Below are 24,680 nucleotides of genomic sequence, written 5' to 3'. Positions count from 1 at the left end.
GTATATATTTTTTTTTTTTGGACAATTTATAACATTTGAAGTATTTTTGTTTTATTCTGCTGTGAAAGTTTGCTGTATTAAATCACGAAAAATGTATGTGTTTGTTTTAAATTGTTTATTTTATATTTTATGTATTTTTTTCAACGTTGCTCCCTAAAAATGTGTATATTCTCTGTGAATTCGACAACACATAATACATGTTCATGACATTTAATGACACAAAGCACCTTAATTGTCATCAGAATAATTTGGTATTATTGCATTCGTTAGTATTTTCTGTTATTATTTATTTGGCGAATTATCTTAGGACATCCAAGAACATCCAAATCCTCCCAAAAGATGCAAGTATTCCCTGACGTGTTTGTGAGTGGACGTGAGTGAGTGGATGACTGAGTAAATGTGTGTGTGGACGTGTGAGTGGGTGTGTGAGTGGGGTCCACGGGCCCCGTGGGCTGCGGGTCCTGAACGATGGGGGCTCATTAGGCCCGAGCTGACTTAACCTTCCCGGGCCGAGCGGGTAATGAGGGGCCGCTCGGTCACCGCATCCTTAGGAAAACACGGTTTATTAAGACCAGTCCGCCGCGCGCCTCTTATGAATAATTCCTTTCATTAATTCGCCGACATCGCGGTGATTAATTCAGGAGTCTCCCAAGAATGTCCTCCACGGCCGCCTGTTGATTGCACTGTCGGACTTTGTATTTATTAGCTGTTTCAACGAGACACCCAGCAATTAGTCAAACGCTCTGCAGATCGGTTTACACTGAGTGCGCTCGACTTAATTCGGGTTTCCAAAACGCGCCTTGGTAGAATAATGTCGGGTGTATGGGTAAGGTGGGAAGACGCGTCTGATGCTCGGAAGTAATGGGACAGTAATTCTCCAATTAGTGCTAATTGATAGGCATGTGACAGGAGTGATGGACTCGGAGTCCTGGCCAAGAGACTGAGCTCTCCTTCAGACCAGAAGGCGAGGAGAAAAAAGAAGAGCTCTCGCGATAAGACGAGGCTCTCTGCAGGGGAGTGGACTACAGGAAGAATCAGTGAGGGGTGTGGACTACTGGAGGAGAAGGTCCCGGACTACTGGAGGACTCAGTAAGGGGAGTGGAGTGGACTACTGGAGGAGAAGGACCCGTCCCGGACTACTGGAGGACTCAGTGAGGGGAGTTGACTACTGAAGGACTCAGTGAGGGGAGTGGACTACTGAAGGACTCAGTGAGGGGAGTGGACTACTGAAGGACTCAGTGAGGGGAGTGGACTACTGAAGGACTCAGTGAGGGGAGTGGACTACTGAAGGACTCAGTGAGGGGAGTGGACTACTGAAGGACTCAGTGAGGGGAGTGGACTACTGGAGGACTCAGTGAGGGGAGTGGACTACTGAAGGACTCAGTGAGGGGAGTGGACTACTGAAGGACTCAGTGAGGGGAGTGGACTACTGAAGGACTCAGTGAGGGGAGTGGACTACTGAAGGACTCAGTGAGGGGAGTGGACTACTGAAGGACTCAGTGAGGGGAGTGGACTGCGGCGGGTTGATTAATCACCGTCTCGTTGCGGTCTCGTGTGTTCAATACCCGCGAGGCTCTAGAGACCTGGACACTCAGGTGAGGTCCGCGCGCAGAAGGGGCGCCGCGCGCTCACCTTTCCTCGCGCTCTTTATAAGGATGAGGCGGAGGTCCTCTTCGGCATTTAGCAGACCACCCTGTCCTCCGCCGGGGCGTCTGGATGGTTTCGCTCCGGGAAAGGGTCTTGAAGGGTAGAGTCTTGGAGCTCATCGGACCGGCTCGGGTTAAGTCTGCTTTGATTTCTTACAAGTTGGAGATGTTGGGATTCTACGGATCTTCGTGAACTAGGATCTTTTTGGGCTTTTCAACGAGAAATGGAGATCGGTGGATTGTGTTGAATTGGCTTGAACTTTATTAGACTGCGCTTTTCCAACAAAGACAGAAAACACTCCACAAACTATATTTTAATCATATAATTAACAGAACGTACAAAGTGTCTTTAATTAACGACAGGCTAGCAGCTGACATCAGATCCTGCTGCACCCGGAACATCAAGAGCAACAAAACAAACTCGGACCTCCTCCACCCTGGGTCCAGCTCCACTAAACTAACCTCCTCCACCGCGAGTCCAGCTCCACTTGACTACCCCGGTTCTCCTGAACCTTCTATAGGTCGATCATCTCTCTCGATGGTCCAGCGACCAAGCGGCCAGGATGGAGAGTAGCAGAGACCCCGCGGTGTCGCTGATGGACGACAGCCCCCCGTCCAGCCCGGGCTCCAGCCCCAGCCCGGACGGCCGGCGCCGGGACCCCCAGAGCCGGTCCTCTCGGGCGGGACAGAGCGTGCCCAGCCCCGGCGGGTTCCCGGGGAGGGGGCGGCCCGCGGCGGCCAACGCGGCCCGGGAGAGGAGCCGGGTTCAGACGCTGAGGCACGCCTTCCTGGAGCTGCAGAGGACGCTGCCCTCGGTGCCCCCGGACACCAAGCTGTCCAAGCTGGACGTTTTGATCCTGGCCACCACCTACATCGCCCACCTGACCCGCACCCTGCAGGAGGAGGGCGAGGGGGAGAGCGGCAAGCAGGTCGAGGCGCTGCACTCGCTGAAGGGGGATGGATACCTGCACCCGGTGAAGGTGAGGAGGCTTCTGGGGGAAATATAGATCCACAAAGAGCAACGATAATATTCATCTGCATTAGTTGGTATAACTGTTTGTATGGGCTGATGGCCTCCGATAATAAGGGCTGTCAAATAAGTGACCACATGGAAGAATTATCATCATTTAAGTATTTTAAATAATGATTGATATTAATGTTATTAATTCGAAAATATATAATAATAGTAATTGTTAATAATATAAGTATTTTATGTTGTATTGTTATGATTATTATTTTCATTATTATTAGCCCATTATGATATGTCCTGGTCAGAGTTATTGTTAATATTATAATTATTGTGTTTAGTTGTATTATAATTATTAGGTTACATTGTCCTGGTCAGAGTTGTTGTTCTTGCTATAATTATTATTTTAGCAAGATCGACCTCGTTGTATTATTATTATTATGTTGATCTGGTCAGAGTTGTTATTGCTATAATTGTTATTTTTAATTGTATTATAAATTAATAATATTTATTATTATATTGAATGTCTTGTAATATTCATTTTTGCCACGTTAGAGTGCGTAAAGTGGCCAGATCACGTGTTGAACGCGTCGAACAACATTAGCCTATTACGCGACGCGTGCAGGCCATCAGAGGTAGCCTAATCTTGACCCCCTGACCCCCCTCTCTCCAGAAGTGGCCCATGCGCTCCAGGCTGTACGTGGGCGCGAGCGGACAGTTCCTTCACAGCTCCAAGCGCTCCGAGGCGGAGAACCAGGGGCCCTCGTCCTCCACGTCCTAGAACCAGGACCCCTCGGAGAACCAGGGGCCACTCACGGAACCAGGCCCCCCGTCCTCCAGTCCTATGAGGGTTACTGTTATCACCTCCCAGCGCGCGAGGAACACGGACAAATACTGCATGGCATTTAAATTTCAGACTCCAAGTCATGTTTATAGCAAGACGTTGTAAATTAATATATATTGTATGTAGGCCAATGGTTTATTTTTAATATAATAATAATAATTAGCGTTATTAATATATAATAGTAATTATTATTATTATTATCGTTATCAATATGATCTAATGGTAATTATTATTATTAGTATGATTATTATTATTATTATATAATAGTAATCATTATTATTATTATTATTAATATTAATATTAATAACATGACCATTATTATTATTATTATTGTTATCATTATTATTATAGATTGTGTTTGGCCAGTCGTGTTGCTCTGCGCTCATGCATCTCTCGACACGTCCCGCAGCCTGAATCCCGCGCTCTGAGTGCGCGCGTCACGCTCGAGCTCTCACCCTCAGTGGAAACATTTGCACTAAATGCATGCGGGTGAATAGCGCCCATCTGTCATGTGAAGTGGGCTGTCAGGGGGCGACACGGGACCCCCGGTCCTACTCTGACACGCATGATTGTTATTGTGTTATTGTGTGAATAAATGTGTTTTAAAAGGAGACATTTCTGGTCATACTGTGCTTTAACTAGCGTGTAACATTGCTAACAGGCCTTTTATAGTTGGACAAATAGGCAGAGTTCAACATGGGGGGTGGTTATGGGGGGGGTCTCTCGAACCCAGCCTGCATCATACAGCTAAACATGTTTTTTAAAAGCTCACTTTGTCCAGCATTAACTATTCGCATCGCAAAAGATGGATACACAAAGATGAGCAGGCTACAGGATAATAGTGTGAAGATGTTTGGCTGCTCTGGGGTCCCTGGCCGTGCGACTCATGGCAAGGCCAAGGCCTTTATAGCCGCCATGACGCGCCGTGCGTGGAGCACGCGGAATGGCCTCTATTTGGCCCTTACGGGTGTGGCCCTGCACATGCGGAGCTAAACAACTTCAGAGGTTCGCGACCCGCGACAATCCGCCGTATTAACCCTGCGTGCGGGCCGTGGACACGGTCATGTTTTGGGGAGCTCATGCAGGGCAAGCTTGGGTCAGCTTTGACCCTCTCCATCGCAGGCGCTGCCCGGACGGAGATCCACGCATCCACACAAGCCTCTTATTTTAGTAACAGGTATTTTAGTACCAGGGGAGACCCCCAGATTGCCACCCGGTACTTCGGACACTGTGTGTGTGTGTGTGTGTGTGTGTGTGTGTGTGTGCAACCCGGGTTGGTGTGTGTGTGTGTGTGTGTGTGTGTGTGTGTGTGTGTGTGTGTGTGTGTGTGCGCGCCTGTCTGTCTGTCTGTCTGTCTGTCTGTCTGTCTGTCTGTCTGTCTGTCTGTCTGTCTGTCTGTCTGTCTGTCTGTCTGTCTGTCTGTCTGTCTGTCTGTCTGTCTGTCTGTCTGTCTGTCTGTCTGTCTGTCTGTCTGTGTATACTGTGTGTTTGCGCCTGTCGCTGTATTGCCACCTTGAAAATAAAAGCCATTGTTATTTGATACATTGCCTAAATATCAGGTTGATATCTTGTTGTTCTGAAATGCATTAAATAGACTTATCATGTAATAATATATAATATAACATAGCCTATAATATATTTATTGCATACGCAGAGAGTCAGATAAAAAAAAAAAAAGGATTATTATCTAAAGGCGTATTGGTTATAGAGTATGTCTGATTGTCATTTATTTTGATATAAAACATTTCACAGCAATTCCTTCACAACGTTTTAACAACACCTACAACATTGTGTCTTAAAGCCTCTTTGACAACGCGCACTGAGTGCTTTTTAGTTAGGCCTAATTGTTTTTCCCTCTGAAGTCATTCAGCTGTTATGAGGTTTGGCTAACTAGCCTAAATTTAAAGGACGTGTGCTTATTTAGCAAATATGTGCAGAAAATACAATTAGCCTATACACAACTGACGTTTCATATTTATTCAAATTAAATCCGAACACAACCCTTATCAGGGTAGGGTAGACTACATGATATTTATCAGCGAAATAGTAAATTCCTAGTAGACCTATAGATATTTATATATATCCTATATATATTTTATTATTTTTCTCTCTGTAGGCCAACGTTTAAGAAAATACTAAGGTAAAAATAACTTTGTTGTAATCGTGCGTCCTTTATTATACCGTTTAAGTTATAGACAGATCAAATTTGGGAAGTAACGGTTTACTAAATAATTAGTAATAAGTAGATAATAATTAGTAGATCAACATCTGGTTTGGCTTAAAAGTGGACCGCTCTGGGGTCTGTTCATCATGGTCTATGCGCAGCTCTACTGCGCAGCCTCCAGACCGGAAGCTATTCAGACGGGAAGCCCTCCACGTCCTTTCCCTTCCCTCTCGGCGCGGTGCAGACAGCGTGGCCCGTCCAGCTCCCAGAGATGAGCAGCTTTCTCCGGGGCTCTAGTCCCTCTGAGGCTCCGTCGCGACCCGCAGCGCCAGGTAGGGGTTGCGATCAAACATGGGTTTAATATCCAGCCGAACAAAACGTCAGCGTGTGTTTTCAGAAGAAAATGAATGTGTTCTAGTGAGCTAGTGGGAGCTAGGCTAGGCTAGCCTTCATGGACACGTGGGTGAAGCGCTGCTGCACAAGACACATTCGTGTCTTGAAATCATATTTTAATAAACGCCGGGGGAAAGTACGATGACCTGAAGCACGCACGGTTCCGTGCGCGTTCTGGCCCCGTGTGTCCATGCTTGTTCACGTGGATAATAACCTTAAACGGACACGTGGGAGTTATCGCAGTCCCTTGCGTCTTGCGGAAAAACGTCATCTTGCCTGCAATACGTAATCCATCATCCCCCCCCCCGTGACACCCGGGATGAGGATACATCTGCGGTGTTTTAAGATCGTTATGGGCTCGTCCATTCAGGGGTTAAGACGGGGTCGTGTGGGCGATGCGCTGGTCAGGGAATAGTCTCCGTTTGTTTGACTGGAGAAATCTTCCTCGATCCCCCTCGGACGGGTAAAGGTCATGGCATGGGTCGCAACCTGCTTTTGAACCCGCGCCGAGAGCAGCCCTGTCCGAGCCGCGTTAGACGGTCACCTATGACCTATGGGTGATCAGTCATCCCCGGTCGCGTTGTATCGGCAGGCCTTTCACTGCAGCTCAGCCACCGAGCTTTAAATCAATAGATGTACTCTCCTCCTGAGGGTCATTATTTACAATGTCTCAAGCAGGGCATGTACTGTCACTTTGTTTGGGTTTGCTAATTAAGAATATGATTGATCATCCTCGATAGATGTTGAGTACAACTCAACTAATTAGTTGTTTTCTATCGAACGTAAAAACTTTTCTAAAATATAAGTATTTAAAGATGAGTCTGTTTCCATATGTCCCCTATTCCGAGCGGTTAGTTTGTGCAACGTGTGATGCTGTATTAGTGATGATTTCACATTAAGCCGTTTACCCATCAGACTTTACTGTGGTGAGACTGTGATTATCTGAAATACTAGCTATGTAAGCATTAGAAGAAAGCATGTCCATTTTACTCAGTATATAAAGGAGAGATAGTTGGTCTGTACAGTTTCCCTATGTCCCAGGCTTTCTATTAAAAACTGAATTAATTCCTGTTGTGTTTCTAATTGTTTGTGCAGAACCTCCAAACCCCAATGTGACCTCAACCACACTGAGGTAAGATCTACAACCGGACCAGTATTTAAAATATAACTGACCCAAAGCGTACCAGTAGTGGAACTATAATGATGATTTCACATTAAGCCGTTTACCCATCAGACTTTACTGTGGTGAGACTGTGATTATCTGACAGTTCATTCAGGCCGTGGTCACTTAATGGCCATCTTGGTTCTACACGCTAGCTGATTGGTGGATATGATGGCCTAGGGCTGCCTTGAGTTCCAGCACTAGAACTTAAACGAGCACTAGGCGATTAAGACCCCATTAGGTGGCTTTCTTTACAATAATGCTTATAACTAAAGGAACTTAAGTTAAAAGTTGCAGGGTACCGTGAACTTATCGAATTCTGTGTCTTGATTTCAGATGAGGTGTTGATCAGAAATGAAGACCTAATCCTTCCAGTGCCATGCTGAGGTGAGTGGTTGATTTGAGTCGTGATCCACCGTAGCTCTATTGGCTCAATACTGGATAAGTGATGATTTAGCATTTTACCGTTTACCCATCAGACAATAAGATGGTGAGACTGCGACAAACTGACACGCCAGTCTAGTGACTTTTATTGGTTTGCATTAGTAATTAAATTCAATGGTATCGACTGACGCTGGTTCTTCCTACAGCTCTCGGGCGGTGCAGACCAGATGCTTCCTGGCCAGGATGGACCTACGGTGGTCTACTCAGCAGAACAGGAGGTGGGTAATGGATCAAATGACTTCTACCTCACTGGAAGTTGTCTACACTTTTTTGAAAAGGGCCTTAAGAAAGTGGAGGTCTCCTTCTCTGAATGCTGGATTAGTGATGATTTCACATTAAGCCGTTTACCCATCAGACAACAGGGTGGTGAGACTGTGACTATCTGAACCAGCTTATACTATTACCAACGTGAAGCTAAACAATTATGAAAAGATTGCTAAATTCTTTCTATTTAAATTGTACTTTTTCTGTAGATTTATTTGAACATTTTCCACAGATTGCATTCCTGAGGTTCCTGATCAAGGTGTAGAATCCTGTTCCAAGCTAGAAGTGAGTGAAGTGTTTATAAAAACTTTTTTGACGTCTAATTAAAGGGTTTAGTCACCTTACTGTATGTAGCCTGGAAACCAGACAAATGTTTTATTCGCTCCGTCATATGCGGCCAAAGAGTGATGATTGAAGTTGGTTGTAGATGATGCTGGATTAGTGATGATTTCACATTAAGCCGTTTACCCATCAGATTTACTGTGGTGAGACTGTGATTATCTGAAATACCAGCTTGGTCCTTAGTCAGTTTGATGGCCTATCTTTGCAAAATGCTTATTTATCTTTATGTTCATAGATCCGGTGAAGTCCAGAGACGTCCCGGTCTGGAACTCTTCTACTGAACTGAGGTCAGTACAATCAACTGTTAGAGGCTAGGCTTAACCTACAGTCTAAGGAAAATGCAGGTCTTTATGTTAGGCCTTGAGGGGGGGGTTAGTTTGTGGACGTCTTCTACGAGTGATGCTGTATTAGTGATGATTTCACATTAAGCCGTTTACCCATCAGATTTACTGTGGTGAGACTGTGATTATCTGAAGCACCAGTTGGGTCGTTAGTCACGTTGTGATGGCCTATGTTTGCGGAATACTCATTTTGTCTTTCCGTTGGTAGATCACGACGAGTCGAGAGATGTCCCGGTGGGAGACTCTTCTGCTGTTCTGAGGTCAGTACTGGATCAACTCACGGGTTCTGTAGTCAGTCTGCTTTAGACGAGGCCAGAAAGTATAAGTACTCAGTTCTGGGGTTTCTCGACTTGACTACAGTCTAAAGAATATGTCTGGCATGCAATGTCTTCTACGTGTGATGCTGGATTAGTGATGATTTCACATTAAGCCGTTTACCCATCAGATTTACTGTGGTGAGACTGTGATTATCTGAAATACCAGTTTATACAATAATAACATGTAGGAAAGCAATCATAAATTCTTTATTTAAATGTACATTTCATTCCTTTCTGCTTTAGTGGATCCTGTGAAGGCCAGATGGGTGTGGTGACGAGGAACCCAATGCAGAGCTACAGGTGAGCCCTGAGAACTACATAGTGACAAATGGATTCATAAGCTTTTATATCATTCTGCGAAACTGAGGCCGTATAGTTTCTTCTGGTTGAGTGATCCAAGTCTATGTTGGAAGATATTTTTCCTGAAAGATAGAAATCATCAAATTTAGAGAAGATGCACATATTGTCAACCTTAATTTTAAATACATTTTTTAAACGAACGTTTTCAAATAGTTTTTGTATAATTCATTGTTTATTCATGGTCAGAAAGATGTAGCCCCGGTAAATAAATTGTATATAATCGAAAGCATCAAGGTAAAAAGAATGCAAATTACTGGATTAGTGATGATTTCACATTAAGCCGTTTACCCATCAGATTTACTGTGGTGAGACTGTGATTATCTGAAACACCAGCTTGGTCCTTAGTCAGTTTGATGGCCTATCTTTGCAAAATGCTTATTTATCTTTATGTTCATAGACCCGGTGGAGTCCAGAGACGTCCCGCTGTGAGACTCTTCTACTGAACTGAGGTCAGTACGATCAACTGTTCTTGAGTCAATCTGGTTTAACAAGGTATACTCTTTATATGGGGACGCTAGACTTAACCTACAGTCGAAGGAAAATGCAGGTCTTTGAGTTAGGCCTTTATGTTGGGCCTTGAGGGGTTAGTTAGTTGACGTCTTCTACGAGTGATGCTGTATTAGTGATTTCACATTAAGCCGTTTACCCATCAGATTTACTGTGGTGAGACTGTGATTATCTGAAATACAACACATGTAAGCATCAGAATACCAGCGATGACTTTTTACTCTGAAGCACCAAATACTTTTATTCACGCTGCGCTTTGATTTTAGATGGATCGATCCAAAGACAGAGTTGAGGTTCCAGACAGTTTACGCATTGCATTCAAAACAGCAGCGTGTGCAGTGCCTTTGACCTTGCTACAAATCAAACTGAACACATGGGTAGATCTATTCCTGATGCACCACCTGAATGGGAAAACGTTGTTTCTCTAATCAGATCTCTTCATTTCATTGCAGTTTCCTGAACTCTGCGTCGGTTGGAGTCCACCTTCATGAAGAGATTTGGATCACCCACACTGGGAATCCTTTTTGTCTGTAACAAATGAACCAATAAACCCCTCAACATCCACCACTGTGTACTTTCCACCTCTGTTCTCGAGAATAAAACCCAAAGGAGTGTGGGTCACACGCCGACTGTGATTAATCACCACGGTTACCTGGGGGGGGGCCGCCCCACATACCTTCCCGCCGCTGCCCGGGGGTCGGAGGTCACTCCTCGGCGATGTAGGCGGCCGCCCCCGGGGCGTAGGCGTAGATGAAGCGCAGCACGGCCTGACGGAGGTCCTCCAGCAGCAGGTCTCGTTGGAGCAGGGCCCCCACCCCCCCGCCCAGGTCACAGGGGAACGCAGGGTCGGGGGGGATAACGAGTACCGAGGCCCCTGGGGAGAGGAGACACGCAGAGCTTACCGCGCAGCCAAGGGACCCTGATCCAGTTCTGAGTTAACGTCTGTGATGCTACATATTAGTCTTTAATTTAGATGTCGATGTTCCGAACGTTAACTCTAAAGTCATCCCACGACTATGTTCCTTATTAAATCCAACGTTAATATAAAATGGGCATTGGGTGACAGATTATAAACTCAAGTCTAGACTAGCTGCAGAGTATCTTAATGGCCCTCAGTTCTCCATGTTGGGGATCTCTACCACGTGTCCCCGTTAGGTCGTACCGTGCTGTAGGGTGATGGAGTTCTCACACAGGAGGACCGCGATGAGGGCGTCCTCCTCCTCCACGGTGGTCCTCAGACACAGCTTACAGTGGGCCTCCGCCAGGGTGATCCTGTCGTGAACGCACAACCCACCACACGTGAACGAGTGCTCCTACGTCCATTAACAAAGATTACTCGGCAAACATAAAGCTAACCCCATTAAGTAAAGCTTTGCATTGAAACCAGCGCGAACGTTATTATGACCCAACCGTGTTGAAAACCGGGTTATTTGGATTGTTTTATTTCCACATTATGTATGCCAACACTCTGAAAGGGGCTTTCTAAACATCCATCTAAACAACATGACAAATAGTCTCTGGAAGGTGAGTTTTGGGTGCAAAGGGCGCCATCTCGTGGACAACTACTGCACTGCAACGTGGAAACAGGTTAACACTCACATCAGTTTGACGGAGGCCACGGACACCTTGACACCGTGGTTCTGGTCGCAGCGGACCCTGCGGCTGGCCATGTAGTACCCGTGGATCATCTTCTCTGCTCCGGAGCTCAGCTCCCCTCTCAGACCCCGGGCGTGGGCCAGAAACTAGGAGCACGACGAGATTTTAAAAGGGTCAGTGTTTAAATGATGTAGAATCAAGCGGAGACCGCTAGATGACAGCGTTTTACTGCATCCATAAGGTTAAACTACAATCAAAGACCTATACTTGCAGCCATCTGTTACATGCATTAACCATTCATCTCCATAGCAGTCAGCATTCAACTGTTGCATAAAGTGACTGCAGACATTTATTTAAAGGGGTGATATCACGCCACCAGGTGCGTGTGAAAGGCCTACTTTCCAACGTTGCAACGGCTGATCACACTCACACCTGGTGGCATAATATCACCCCATTAAAATATATATCTTTGTAGATCGTTGAGATGGCCCCTACTGGTAGACCGTCACCTCCTTGTAGTCCTGGAAGGGGAGCTGGATGGCGGTGGGGTACAGGGGTTCCCCCCCGGGGGGGAGGGCCTGGCTGAGGGTGTGGGCGGCCTGGGCCAGCACGCCCGGATCCCCCAGGGGGTCGGGGCAGCGGAGGACCAGGCCGAAGGACTCGGCCAGCTGGCTGGGCTTCGGACCCATCTCCTGGGCGAGGGGAGAGAACAACAGGTGGCAGCGTGATTCATAATGTTTGGGATATAATAGTTTTATTCAACCCCTGTTGAAGGAAGAAAGGTTACATCCGTTTAATAAAAACATCCTGGAATACCTCCAATTAACTATTTTGTATTTAAAAAAATAAACAAATGGTTTACAACTAGATATTTTTCTTGCTTCCTTAATAATATATAGCAGATGAGGCCTCAATAAAGCTATATCCTAAGCCTATAATCTAAGCCTAGGCTATATCCTAAGCTATATCCTAAGCCTAGGCTATATCCTAAACTATATCCTAAACCTATATCCTAAGTCTATATCCTAAACCTATATCCTAAGCCTAGGCTATATCCTAAGCCTGTATCCTAAACCTAGGCTATATCCTAAACCTATATGCTAAGCCTAGGCTATATCCTAATCCTATATCCTAAACCTATATGCTAAGCCTAGGCTATATCCTAATCCTATATCCTAAACCTATATGCTAAGCCTAGGCTATATCCTAATCCTATATCCTAAACCTATATGCTAAGCCTAGGCTATATCCTAAGCCAATCAGCGTGATTTGGACATTCCAGTCACACTGCGTCATCTATTTGGCGCTAAATACAAGATGCACCTTAAACTAATTTGTACCTTGTATAGGATACAATGGTCTACTACACGCAGCATTTACATCCGTAGTAGGACAGATACACACGGTCTCCATGGGCAAAGTGGTGGCCCTCCCAGTAAGAAGTCAGGGGGCTTCGGTTTTTAAATGTAAAACTGTTCTGGCCACACCGACGGTCGGAGTCGGAGGGGTCAAGGGGGTCGGTCGTAAAGCACGTGCATTACTATGAAGAGAGTTTATTTTAATAAAATAAACAAACCGTTTTAAGTATAAATGACTAATAGTTGTTCCTCTTTCCCTGAGCGCTCACCGTGGCCCCCAGCAGCGCGCTGTGGCCCCGGGGCCCGGACCTCCGCAGCAGCACCTCCGAGGCGTCGGCCAGGGCCCAGAAGCTGCAGCGCACCGGGAAGGAGAGCTGCTGGTCGGCCTCCTCGCCGTACCGCCGCCCCGGGACGAAGACCGCCACCGCACGGCTCTCCAGGACTAGAGGGGGGGACATCTGTAGCGCTACGGCTCATACGCAAGTACCAAGTTTCCTCTGCTTAGAAAATAAAATAACTTTGCTTAAAATACAAATTTGTATATATTTTTCATTAAGATTTTAATTTAAATTAATTGAAATTAATATAATTTAATATTTTATATATATATATATATATATATATATATATATATATATATATTTATAGATGGATATATATATAATTACATTTAATATATAAATAAATGTATTTGTATAATTTCGTTTTGTTGTTATGTATATTTGTAATTTTTCCGAGATACACAAAACCATGAATCAGTTTAAGACCTCAGCTCCCTCCGCCTCTATTCACTCAGACTTCTTCCTCTCTAACAAAAAGACGACCCAACGAAGGCACAACTAATCAACCGAAACTTCATACAAAGTTGAACCCCTTTTAGTCAAAACAAGTTAATCCTCTGGCTCTCACAACACTGTGTCCCCTCATCACCGTCACTCCTCTGCCCCTTGACAGTCCGCACACACCTTGACCCCACATACAACCTGCTGTGATTGGCTCACAACAAACTCGACAAACAAAGACTCGTTCCATGTTAAAGCCATAAAGCTTTCACGTTAAACATTGATGAATTACCCTTTTAAACAAAACACATGAATGTAACCCACATGTTTGGCAAGGACACACACGCAATGTGGAGCTAGCCTAGCTGCTTCCTTAGCTAGTCTACACGCTACCCCAGCTAGCCTACACGCTACCCCAGCTAGCCTACTCACTACCTCAGCTAGCCTAGCCGCTACCTCAGCTAGCGTGCTGTAACCTAGCCGCTACCTCAGTTAGTGTGCTGTAACCTAGCTGCTGCCTCAGCTAGCCTACTCTCTACCTTAGCTATGATGCTGTAGCCTAGCCTACCTCAGCTAGCCTAGCCGCTACCTCAGCTAGCCTAGATGCTACCTAGCCTACTCACTACCTCAGCTAGCCTAGCCGCTACCTCAGCTAGCCTAGCCGCTACCTCAGCTAGCCTAGCCACTACCTCAGCTAGCATGCTGTAGCCTAGCCACTACCTCAGCTAGCCTAGCCGCTCCCTCAGCTAGCATGCTGTAGCCTAGCCGCTACCTCAGCTAGCCTAGCCACTACCTCAGCTAGCATGCTGTAGCCTAGCCGCTACCTCAGCTAGCGTGCTATAGCCTAGCCGCTCCCTCAGCTAGTGTGCGGTACCTGACTGGATGGCGTCCAGCTTGTCCTTGCGGAAGCCCCCCAGGTCCCCCAGCATGCAAACCCCCCCGCTGGCCAGCAGGGCGGAGCCCGCATGGACGTTGGCGGTGCCGGCGCCGTGCTCGTCCCTGGAGAGCGAGGCGAACATCTCCCCCTGGGCCTGGTGCCGGACCCCCCGGACAGCCAGGCTCAAGCTGTAGGCCATCAGCCTGGCACACACACACACACACACACACACACACACACACACACACACACACACACACACACACACACACACACACACACACACACACACACACACACACACACACACATGCAGATGCATATACACATTGAAACACACACACACACACTCTTGATTAATGGAGGTCCTCAGAACTGTACCTCAAGGCTCCAGCTGTCAACAGATGGTCGTTCTGAGGACATTCAGGCTAAATCCTACCTTCTAGGGTGCGTGTGATTGATTATACTTGTTCATTTAAACCCATTACTCCCAACCGATATAATGAAGAGTGTAAATAAAAACAGACAAAACTCTAAAGATTTCTAACGTTAACATGCTAACACTTTTTTGGCCTGAGCTCTAGTTTATGGAACCTAATTATCCACAATTCATTATTCGATTCATCTATAATCAGATCAAACCGGCTGCACTGTCTCCATGGATCAGAGCCCCGTACCGGTCTATGACCAGCGTGTCGCTGGCCAGGGCCAACAGGTCCAGGCTGTGGAAGGCCTCGGCCGTCTCGGGGGTGGTCTGGACCAGGCTGAGGAGCAGGGCCAGCTTCAGGGTGTCATACCGGCCTGGGGGAACCACCTCCGAGCCGAAGGAGTGGGCCAGCAGGCCGGGGAACCTCCAGGGAGAGCCGGCCGTGGCCTTCAGCAGAGCCTGGAGGTCACCGCTCACCGTGTGGGGGTCTGTGGAGACGGTGTGAGGAGGAGAGGAGACACAAGGAGTGTTTAGGGGCAGAGGTGTGGACTCTGAAGTCCTCTCGAGTCCACACCTTTGCCTCTTGTCTCTGTTCGTATTTTATATTAAATATAAAGAGACGTTGACGTTGTCGACTCTTGGCGAAAATGTTACATTTGACCCGGAAGCACCGAATACTTTAGTTCACACTGCACTTTAAATTTTGAAGGATAGATCAAACGACTAGTGCAGAAATAGATTGGAGGTTCCAGACAGTTTACGTATTGCATTCAAAACAGCAGAGTGCAATGCCTTTGACCATGCTGCAAAACAAACTGAACACATTAATAGATCAATTTTTTTCAGTCTCAAAGACTGAACAGACTGCAATAGACTGGAGACTGCAGGTAAGTCTGGCAGTAGTCTGGAGGGGGAGGGGAAGGGGAGGGGGTAGCGACTTGACATGGGACGTGAACTCAGACCTGAACTCAGTATCAGCATGCAATTACATTATTTATCTATCGTTTTACTCTGGCAATGTAAATGTACGTTTCCCACTAAAGCCTGATGAATTTAACTGAGGTGAAACTTGACCCACATCCTCTGGGTTTTTTTTACGCTTCATAGACCCTTATATATAAAACGCCACGGTGTGCGTTGATGTGTGGAGGTCCCTCCTGCCAGCGGTTGACGTCCGCGGTGTGTCCAAGAGGACCCACAATGGACGCAGACGAGCGGGTTAAAGCCGTGCTTACAGACGGGCTCGCAGGGCTGCACACTGCTGGCCTCCACGCTCCAGGTGAGGCCGGGCCACTGGTGCACCAGCGCAGGAATGCCCAGCACCCGGTAGAGCCGGCCCAGCTCCATGGAGTGACACAGCTCGTCTGCAGGAAGGAAACAAAGTCCTTAATACGGCGCGTTCCTCCCCGCGTACCAGCGATTATTGTACAAACACATGGGAGCCGCGGCTCACCGCCCGGCCAAGGGAAACACGGCGGTCGGAGCCCGGGAACAAAGCTGCGTTTGTGTTGCCGGGCAGACGAGGCCTAATTTGTGTTTCTTGCACTTATTAACATATATGTTTAGTAACAGGAGCCACGTGGATTGGGTTGCTCTCGTAGCGCCTGGGTCAACACGCTATGCTAATCCCCCGCGCTGAGATTAGCAGGCGTCGCGGCGAGCGGCCGGGCGATTTTATGAGAGGGGACAGCGGCACCTAATACTTCAGCCGCCGGTGCCGCGTGAGTGGCTGCGTCTGTTTATTTGAACTCTACCCCAGCAAGTTGGGTTACAAAACGAGGCTCATTTAGAAAGCACGTCGACAATTAATGACCCCCTTCAGGATATCTGACTTTCTGTAAATAAGGCGCACCCCAGCCATGACATTCATGTGGGTGTGTGTGCAGCAGCTTATATACAGTAACGGAACAAAACGGAAACTAAGATGTAACTTAATGAGGGCCGTCAACGGCGGTATACAAAGGCCTAATTGAGGCGTGTTTCTGGTTCATCGTGGGATCATCGTTGTACTCATAGTACATAGCATGCAAACGCATTTTTCACATTTAATGCATGTTGTGTTTTTTTTTCTTTGGCAATACAAATGTACATTTCCCACTAAAGCCTGTTGAAAAGAAGTGAAGCTTATCCCACATCCGAAAACAGGGTTTTGTTCTCTTAACGCGGTGGTTGGGAATGTGTGGAAATTCGTCTGGCCAGCGGTTGATTTTGATGTCTACGTCCAAGATTGGGTCAAAATAGTTGATGAACCACAAGATTGTGTACATCAATTATTTGGTTATCTTAATAGTTTAAAAACAAAAAGTCATCATGAAAAAAGTACTTTGAATTGTGTGTATGTTGAACTGGTTAAGTGTCATTATTATAGGATGAAGGGACTTTTCCCCTTTACCTTGATGGTGGTTAAAGCAGAAAGCAGAGCAGTTTCTCTCAGGGCCTCCTCGATGCATTCACTCACTGTAAATGCTCTTCTAATCAGGTAGTACACTAGACTGGTAGACCCACCTCTGAGGAACAGGGAGAGCCACTGGTAGACCCACTGGTCGACCCACTGGTAGACCCACTGGTAGACCCACAGGTAGACCCACTGGTAGAGCCACTGGTAGACCCACAGGTAGACCCACTGGTAGAGCCACTGGTAGAGCCACTGGTAGAGCCACTGGTAGAGCCACTGGTAGACCCACCTCTGAGGAACAGGGTGACCCACTGGTAGAGCCACTGGTAGACCCACCTCTGAGGAACAGCGTGACGGACTGGTAGCGGAGGGACCTCTGAGGGTGGACGTTGAGGACGTCCAGCACCCCCACGTGGATCAACTCCACCAGCTGCTTATCTGCAGGCGTTCAGGTACACACATGGTGGATAGGAAGTAGCATATTACTACAGTAACTGGAGCAGAAGAATATGATAGAACTGAGGAAGTTAGCGGAAGGCATTTACATTCAGGGCATTTAGCAGGAGCTTTTATCCATGTGTCAGAAGAAAGAGAAACAACAATAGGTCACTGTCGGTTCAGTCAAATAAAGAAAGGGCTCTAATAATGTAGGCCTACAAAAATTAATAAAGATGAAAAAAGCGCTATGATATGGAATCTATAATAAATATTTATATGCAATAATCTAAAAAAATATTAAAAAAAATCCCCCAAAATGTACGATAACTATAAATTGTGCGTACACTAAATGTGTTGATGTGTGTACTTGTGGCCCTCACCCCCCAGCACCCTGAACTTGAGGTCCTCCTTCAGGGGGGCCCCACAGACCAGGCAGCTGAAGTCCCTCCTCACGGTGGCCGCCTCCGTGGCCCCGGGCCGGTGCACCCTGATGTGGGTGTAGCCTAGAGCCGCCCGCGGGGCATGACATCACCGTTACATACAGGGCCCGCCTCTTAGGAAGACCACCTGTCAATCACACTTCGGAATCACATTTCACAGATATAAAGGGAAATATAGAGAAGAAGAATGTTTTAAAGCAGTGGTTTTCAAACTGTGGGGCGCGCCCCCCCTGGGGGGCGCCAGAGTTCTTCAGGGGGGGCGCGACGTGAGAAAAAAATAAACCCGAAAAAAACCCTGAAAGTCGATGATTCAAAACATCAGTCGTACTTCAACTGTAGAAGTAACATAACTAAATCAATTTTCAACTGTTTATCTTCGTGCAAACCATTTAACAAATCTACACACTTGTATCTTCAATAATATTGAAACAGAATTTCGATATCATTTACAATTTCTTCAGAATCACAGTTTTAGTTTCATATCGCTTCGTTTTCAGCTATTTTCATTGAAGACGTCAGCCCATTCTGATCCACCTACTTCTAGACATCGTAACTCATTCATTTTTCAACCCTTTACCATCGTTCAAACCATTAAACAAATCTACACACTTGTATCTTCAATACTATCTAAACTGAATTTTTATAGCATTAATATTTTTTTCAGAATCAAAGTTTTAGTTTCAAACCGGCATCGTTTTCAGTTACTTATAATAATTGAGGTCACCATAGCAACGCTGGTAAACAAACCCCGCCGAATAGTCGAATCTCTGGACTGGAAAGGCAGACTGAAAATTCAGAGTCGGGGACCCTGAATGAATCTGTGTAAACTGCCAGTTTACACAGATTAAGATGTTCAAATTTATTTAAAAAAGTAAGCTAAAACATGCTTAGATAAAGTTGTTAAATTGTGTTAAGAAATATGTTTAAAAACGCATGTTGTAATGTTTCAGAAATATGTTTAAAATATGTTTCAAAAATATGTTTCAAATGTTTTAAAATTATGATCAGAGATGTTTCAAATGTGTAAAATAATTAAGATAGCTTTCAAAACACAGGTATTTAGAACTTTTTTTTTGGGGGGGGGCTCAGCTGAAATTTTTTCTCTGAGGGGGGGCTCACTCTCTCACACTTTGAAAACCCCTGTTTTAAAGGATATTCAATGAAATAACAATTAAAGACAGAAAAGGCGTAAATAATTTAAAAAGTACTATAATAATAGGCCTAAACATACCAGTAAAGACATGTATTTGTCATAAAAAGCGGCTCTACGTCTGAGCCTTAGCGCGGCTCTACGTCTGAGCCCTAGTGCGGCTCTAGGTCTGAGCCCTAGTGCGGCTCTAGGTCTGAGCCCTAGTGCGGCTCTACGTCTGAGCCTTAGTGCGGCTCTACGTCTGAGCCCTACGGCTCTAGGTCTGAGCCCTAGTGCGGCTCTAGGTCTGAGCCCTAGTGCGGCTCTAGGTCTGAGCCCTAGTGCGGCTCTAGGTCTGAGCCCTGCGGCTCTAGGTCTGAGCCCTAGTGCGGCTCTACGTCTGAGCCCTAGTGCGGCTCTACGTCTGAGCCCTGCGGCTCTACGTCGGAGCCCGGACCCTGGGACAGAACCGGGCTACCTGTGGAGCAGGGGCAGTCGTCGTCGCTGCAGAGGAAGCGGGCCCCCTGCGTGTACTGGGTGGTCCTCGTCATGGCGATGACCAGGCCCTCCATGGCGAAGGGCCGCGTGAGGCCGTAGCTCCGGGGGGCCGCACTCAGGTCCAGGGTGTACTCCGGGAACGGCGGCAGATGCGTCAGTTTCAGAATAATATTCACCTCAGGAACAGAAGTATTATATATTTGATATCACTGGTAAAATAGTACTTTTTATTCATTTTTAATGTTAATTTTGTTTTTATGTAAATACAGGGTAAGTTAAATGTTAAATGTCAGTTAAGGACCCGGCTAGTAAAAGGGTTATAGGATCAAATCGGACTTCTACGTTGTAATGGTGTTATGATCAGGGACCAGCAGGGGGCGACAGAGTCACCCACACTCAATAGAAAACAAATACTCCTCACCTGGTTCTCAGTGTGTATTTGTTCAATCAGAGAAAGGGTTTTTATTGAAATGAAGCAAACCTGAACGGGCAAATGTAAAACTTGGGTTATTTAAGTCACTTGGCGCCTTCGTGATTGAAGGGAGACTCAAGTAACCAGCTTCAATGTTAATGTAACATAATTAAATCTCACGGATCTGAACAGGCTTGTGGCTGTCAGCGGGTCGTGGAGGACCCGGTCCCCCAGCAGAGGATCCAGCTCCATCACATCCGATGGGTTCACAGACACGCAGAACCGGTAGACCGCCTCGCTCTGCTGAGGGCCTGGATATCATCCATAATGTAGAGAGACAGAGCTAACGTTACAGGTCGGGTTTAATGGGGTTACAAGTGACGCACAGGTCTAGTTTAATGAACTTTAAAGTGAACTACAGGTCTAGTTTAATGCCTTTCTAGGTGCCGTTCAGGTCTAGTTTAATGCCTTCCTAAGTGACGTAGGCCTATAGGTCTAGTTTAATGACATAAGTGAGGTACGGGTCTAGTTTAATGACATTATAAGTGACGTACAGGTCTAGTTTAATGCCTTTCTAGGTGACGGTACAGTCTAGTTTAATGCCTTTCTAGGAGTCGTAGGCTACAGGTCTAGCTTGGTGACGTGAAGAATTAACTCGTGTTTTTCGTTTACTGAATCATTAAATACCGTTAAAGGGCTCGCAGTCCTCGACCAGTTTTTGGAGGCCACCGCTCCTGTCGAGGTAGAAGAGGACGGACTCTTTAAGGGACAGGACTTCGTCCATTGTTAACGATTTACCGCGGAAGTAGACGTGACGGTGACTATGGGCTCGTGAGGCTCCTCGAGCCCAACGGATATGGCGAGTGGATAGTGCCAGGATTCCCTGGAGAAGGATAACAACGTGTGAAATGAACGTGTGGAGAAGCTACGCCGCCGCTGTGTAGAGAGGATATGCACGCCGCCGCCGTTGGGACTTGGGTTCGATTCCCAGTCTATATATAGGCCTATATATAATTTTTTTCTTCATTATTTTCTGGTATTAATATATCCAATGACTTGTTGATGAATAAGTTGATGACATTTTATAAAAAACGTTAAGTTTCTATGTGTCAAAAATACCAAAACTGTTTTAAAACATCTCAAAAATGTTTTGATGATTGTATGGGCATGATGTCACTTCATAGGGCAAAGGGGTATTCCACAAAGCCGGTTTTATCACATAACCGGGCAAATTAACCCAGGGTTTGCGGTAACCCTAGGGTTTCCGTTCCAAAATGAACACGGTATGTTAGTTACTATAGCAACATATGCTCTGAATCAAACCTGGTCGGACCAGGTTTTGTGCAGGTTAAGTTTGGAACATAACCCGGTTTTGGGGATTTAAAGCTGCGTTCACCGCAGATTCCATGTGTCCACAATGGCATGCCCTTTTGATGAGAGCCCTGTTGATACCGGAGCGCCAATTATTCGTGCAATCCACCGGGAGAGATTTATAAGACCACGGCTATATCCGGATGACTTTTTGCTGTAGAAATACAGATTCTCACGCAAATCTTTAATATATTTAAATAGCCTCTCTAGTTCAGGCGTTCTCACGGCGACGTAGGGTAGCAGGCGTCTTAGTGGCGACGAACTTATCCACACGTCGAGAGTAGACGTACATTTTGTCTGAATTTCCTTATGTACGTCGCCGTGACACCGCCGCCGGTGGACGGATCTTCCATGCCGTCGCCGTGACGTCGCTGCTGGTCTCTCGTCTGCAGTCCCAATCAATCCCATTCAAAATTTCACACGTTCCCACGGCGACGTAGGGTAGGCTGCTCCTTCGCCTCTTCCAGGGAATCCTAAGGTTTGGCACTATCCACTCGCCATAAACGGACAATAGGGAACCCACGCGCGACGTCGGCTTCAATGAGAAGGGTCCAGCTGCTCCTGGTAGCGTTTCATCGACCAATCACGAGGTGTTTCGAAAGGCATACTGGGTTTCGCAAGGCATACTGCGAAGCACAGTCGCAAGGCTTTCCTTCCTTAATGGCAATTTTACCTCTCTCATTCGATTTAGCAATCATGGAGCCCCCACTTGGCTAACGTTAGTTCTATGCTACCCGTACTTGAAACTGCTGTTTGAGAAAATCTAACTAGCGTATGTTTCGGATGTTGACAGCCGTGCGAAGAAAAAGGGGTTCGGTGTTGACGGTGAAAGTTAGGCCGGTTTATAGCAGAGTTTCCGTTGTCGGTTATTACCGGTCAATGACCGGAAAAAAATGAGGAGGACCGACAATTCTAAATGTCCCAGGTCAGAATGACCAGTGGCGACTGGTCATTAGGGGCAAGTCCCTACTCTCACAAGAAAAAAAGAAATAAAATGAAAATGAAAAAAAGAAATATATAAAAAATAGAATATATCTATTTTTTTTTTTAAATAATCTCCCCAGAAAGTACTATAAAATAATAAATTCTGCGCTTTTATTTAATTTTTAGTCGACCCTGGCTTGCTTCTTCCGGCTGAATTCGTCTGGAGGGGCAAGAGGGGCTCTAGCCCCACCAGCCCAATGCAATGTGTATTGGACTTCAAACATTGAAATGCGTATGCTCAGAGTGTTTCTCTGTTGAAGTGCACGGAGATTATTTAATTTACTGGTGGGGCTAGCCCAATATGTCCATGGTGTGGATTTGGGACCGTTAAATATCCCAGGATGCATTTCGCATTCCTGTTTTAAAATATGTGTGTAAGCTATAAAATAGGCTATGTAGGAACATTTTAAAAGTATAACAAAGATGGTGGCCTATTCAACATATTTGCATACTATTATTTTAAATTGAAAGAGGGGTTTTGTTTTACATAATTTGTTTATTGTATAAGTCTCTGATGGAGGAAACCCATCGCAACGGAAATCCCGGTTGGATCCATGTGTGTGTGTGTGTGTGTGTGTGTGTGTGTGTGTGTGTGTGTGTGTGTGTGTTTCTATTCTATTCTATTCTATACAGTGTTACCCTTTAGGTTTCATTTGATAAAAACAAAAGTGTTACCCCTTATATTTTATTTGACAAGGACACTTTTTTTTTTTCCAATATTTTTTTTTTCATGACGACCAATAAAATACGACAGTGTTACCCCTTATATTTTATTTGACAAAGACAACAGTGTTACCCCTTATGTTTTTTTTCATGACTACAAATAAAAAACAACAGTGTTACCCCTTGTGTTTTTTTTCATGAGAACCAATAAGAAACAACAGTGTTACCCCTTGTGTTTTTTTTCATGACGACCAATAAAAAACAACAATGTTACCCCTTATGTTTTTTTTCATGACGACCAATAAAAAACAACAGTGTTACCCCTTGTGTTTTTTTCATGACGACCAATAAAAAACAACAGTGTTACCCCTTATGTTTTTTTTTCATAATGACCAATAAAAAAAGACAGTGTTACCCCTTATGTCTTTTTTCATGACGACCAATAAAAAACGACAGTGTTACCCCTTATATTTAATTTGACAAAGACAACAGTGTTACCCCTTATGTTTTTTTTCATGACTACCAATAAAAAATTTGACTCAACACGGGAAACCTCACCCGGCCCGGACACGGAAAGGATTGTTTTCTTTCATGACGACCAATAAAAAACGTCATGACGAACAATAAAAAACAACAGTTTTACCCCTGTCGACGTTTTTGCAGGGATCCGAACCTGAGCTGTTTAGAGTATTAACCTCCGAACTTATCAATGCACCATCAAGACACCGAATAAAGTGATCACAATGGTTATGCTTGACTTTATAATTCGCATGAAATAGAAATTAGAGTCTCCCAACAGAGGACACCAACCGGACTTGAACCCCGGTCTCCAGGGCGTTAGCTCACAGCTCTCTCCACTACCCCATGAGATTTGTTGTTTAATAATGTCTGAGGTTATATATGACAATGCAATAGACATGATAGCATTACGTTTAAAATGAAAGATATTGTGTTTTCCACAGAAATTGAGCCGCGGTCTCCAGTGGGTTAGGCAGAGAGCACTCCGCTGCACCACTGAGGCGATAACAATACAGAATAATCAATCATCAATAAAGAGGATATACCTGACATTAAAATGTATGTGTGTATTTCAATTATTTCCCTGATGTTTTTTTTCATGACGACCAATAAAAAACAACAGTGTTACCCCTTGTGTTTTTTTTCATGACGACCAATAAAAAACAACAGTGTTACCACTGATGTTTTTTTTCATGACGACCGATAAAAAACGACAGTGTTACCCCTTATGTTTTTTTTCATGACGAACAATAAAAAACAACAATGTTACCCCTTATGGTTTTTTTCATAACGACCAATAAAAAACGACAGTGTTACCACTGATGTTTTTTTTCATGACGACCGATAAAAAACAACAGTGTTACCCCTTATGTTTTTTTTCATGACGAACAATAAAAAACAACAATGTTACCCCTTATGGTTTTTTTCATAACGACCAATAAAAAACGACAGTGTTACCCCTTATGTTTTTTTTCATGACGACCGATAAAAAACGACAGTGTTACCCCTTATGTTTTTTTTCATGACGACCGATAAAAAAC

At 45.4% G+C, this 24,680-nt stretch overlaps 3 protein-coding genes and 1 long non-coding RNA gene across 8 annotated transcripts in view; 3 read left to right on the top strand and 1 right to left on the bottom strand.

Annotated features, from left to right (window-relative positions):
• The window catches only part of ppp1r42 (protein phosphatase 1, regulatory subunit 42), an 11,351-nt gene extending 11,258 nt beyond the window's left edge, over positions 1-93 (top strand). For all 3 annotated transcript variants that reach the window (XM_060045373.1, XM_060045372.1, XM_060045371.1), the window contains exon 9: positions 1-93. This exon is cut by the window's left edge and continues 193 nt beyond it. The gene's annotated coding sequence lies outside the window, so the exon portion shown is untranslated.
• Positions 94-429: 336 nt separating this feature from the next.
• Positions 430-4,068, top strand: LOC132452653 (transcription factor 24-like). The gene is made up of 2 exons (XM_060045381.1): positions 430-2,626; positions 3,287-4,068. The coding sequence occupies exons 1-2, from the start codon at positions 2,210-2,212 to the stop codon at positions 3,392-3,394; spliced, it is 525 nt and encodes a 174-aa protein (XP_059901364.1). The 5' UTR covers positions 430-2,209; the 3' UTR covers positions 3,395-4,068.
• Positions 4,069-5,793: 1,725 nt separating this feature from the next.
• LOC132452656 (uncharacterized) lies at positions 5,794-10,320 on the top strand. The gene is made up of 9 exons (XR_009524443.1): positions 5,794-5,953; positions 7,110-7,146; positions 7,513-7,563; positions 7,767-7,838; positions 8,117-8,169; positions 8,776-8,827; positions 9,128-9,184; positions 9,642-9,693; positions 10,204-10,320. It is a non-coding gene; the product is annotated as an uncharacterized LOC132452656 (long non-coding RNA).
• mcmdc2 (minichromosome maintenance domain containing 2) lies at positions 9,076-20,952 on the bottom strand. Of its 3 annotated transcripts, XM_060045348.1 has the most exons (15): positions 20,791-20,952; positions 20,284-20,414; positions 20,113-20,172; positions 19,672-19,867; positions 18,005-18,127; positions 17,523-17,624; positions 16,027-16,155; positions 15,042-15,279; positions 14,362-14,567; positions 12,975-13,147; positions 11,857-12,039; positions 11,351-11,493; positions 10,914-11,023; positions 10,428-10,625; positions 9,076-9,306 (listed from the first exon to the last, which is right to left on the bottom strand). In XM_060045348.1, exons 1-14 carry the CDS (start codon positions 20,885-20,887, stop codon positions 10,456-10,458), a joined length of 2,061 nt encoding a protein of 686 aa, XP_059901331.1. In that variant the 5' UTR covers positions 20,888-20,952; the 3' UTR covers positions 9,076-9,306; positions 10,428-10,455. The 3 variants fall into 3 exon arrangements, 1 of the variants encoding a protein (XP_059901331.1); XR_009524438.1 differs by lacking the exon at positions 9,076-9,306 and having other exon boundaries at positions 10,487-10,625; positions 12,975-13,205; XR_009524439.1 differs by lacking the exon at positions 9,076-9,306 and having other exon boundaries at positions 10,487-10,625; positions 12,975-13,202.
• Between the last annotated feature and the right edge of the window lie 3,728 nt (positions 20,953-24,680).

This window comes from Gadus macrocephalus, chromosome 23 (assembly GCF_031168955.1).
Source record: "Gadus macrocephalus chromosome 23, ASM3116895v1".
NCBI classification, from domain to species: domain Eukaryota; kingdom Metazoa; phylum Chordata; class Actinopteri; order Gadiformes; family Gadidae; genus Gadus; species Gadus macrocephalus.
The sequence above is the reverse complement of the archived record's forward strand: the minus strand, read 5'-3'. Positions and strand labels throughout refer to the sequence as shown.

Excerpts from the sequence above, each read along its gene's own strand:
- LOC132452653 (XM_060045381.1), top strand. The coding sequence starts at position 2,210 with ATGGAGAGTAGCAGAGACCCCGCGGTGTCGCTGATGGACGACAGCCCC. Across the intron at positions 2,627-3,286 it reads GATACCTGCACCCGGTGAAG|AAGTGGCCCATGCGCTCCAG; the intron begins GTGAGGAGGCTT and ends CCCTCTCTCCAG.
- mcmdc2 (XM_060045348.1), bottom strand. The coding sequence starts at position 20,887 with ATGGACGAAGTCCTGTCCCTTAAAGAGTCCGTCCTCTTCTACCTCGAC. Across the intron at positions 19,868-20,112 it reads AAATACACACTGAGAACCAG|GTGAATATTATTCTGAAACT; the intron begins GTGAGGAGTATT and ends TCTGTTCCTGAG. Across the intron at positions 17,625-18,004 it reads CAAGTTCAGGGTGCTGGGGG|ATAAGCAGCTGGTGGAGTTG; the intron begins GTGAGGGCCACA and ends GAACGCCTGCAG.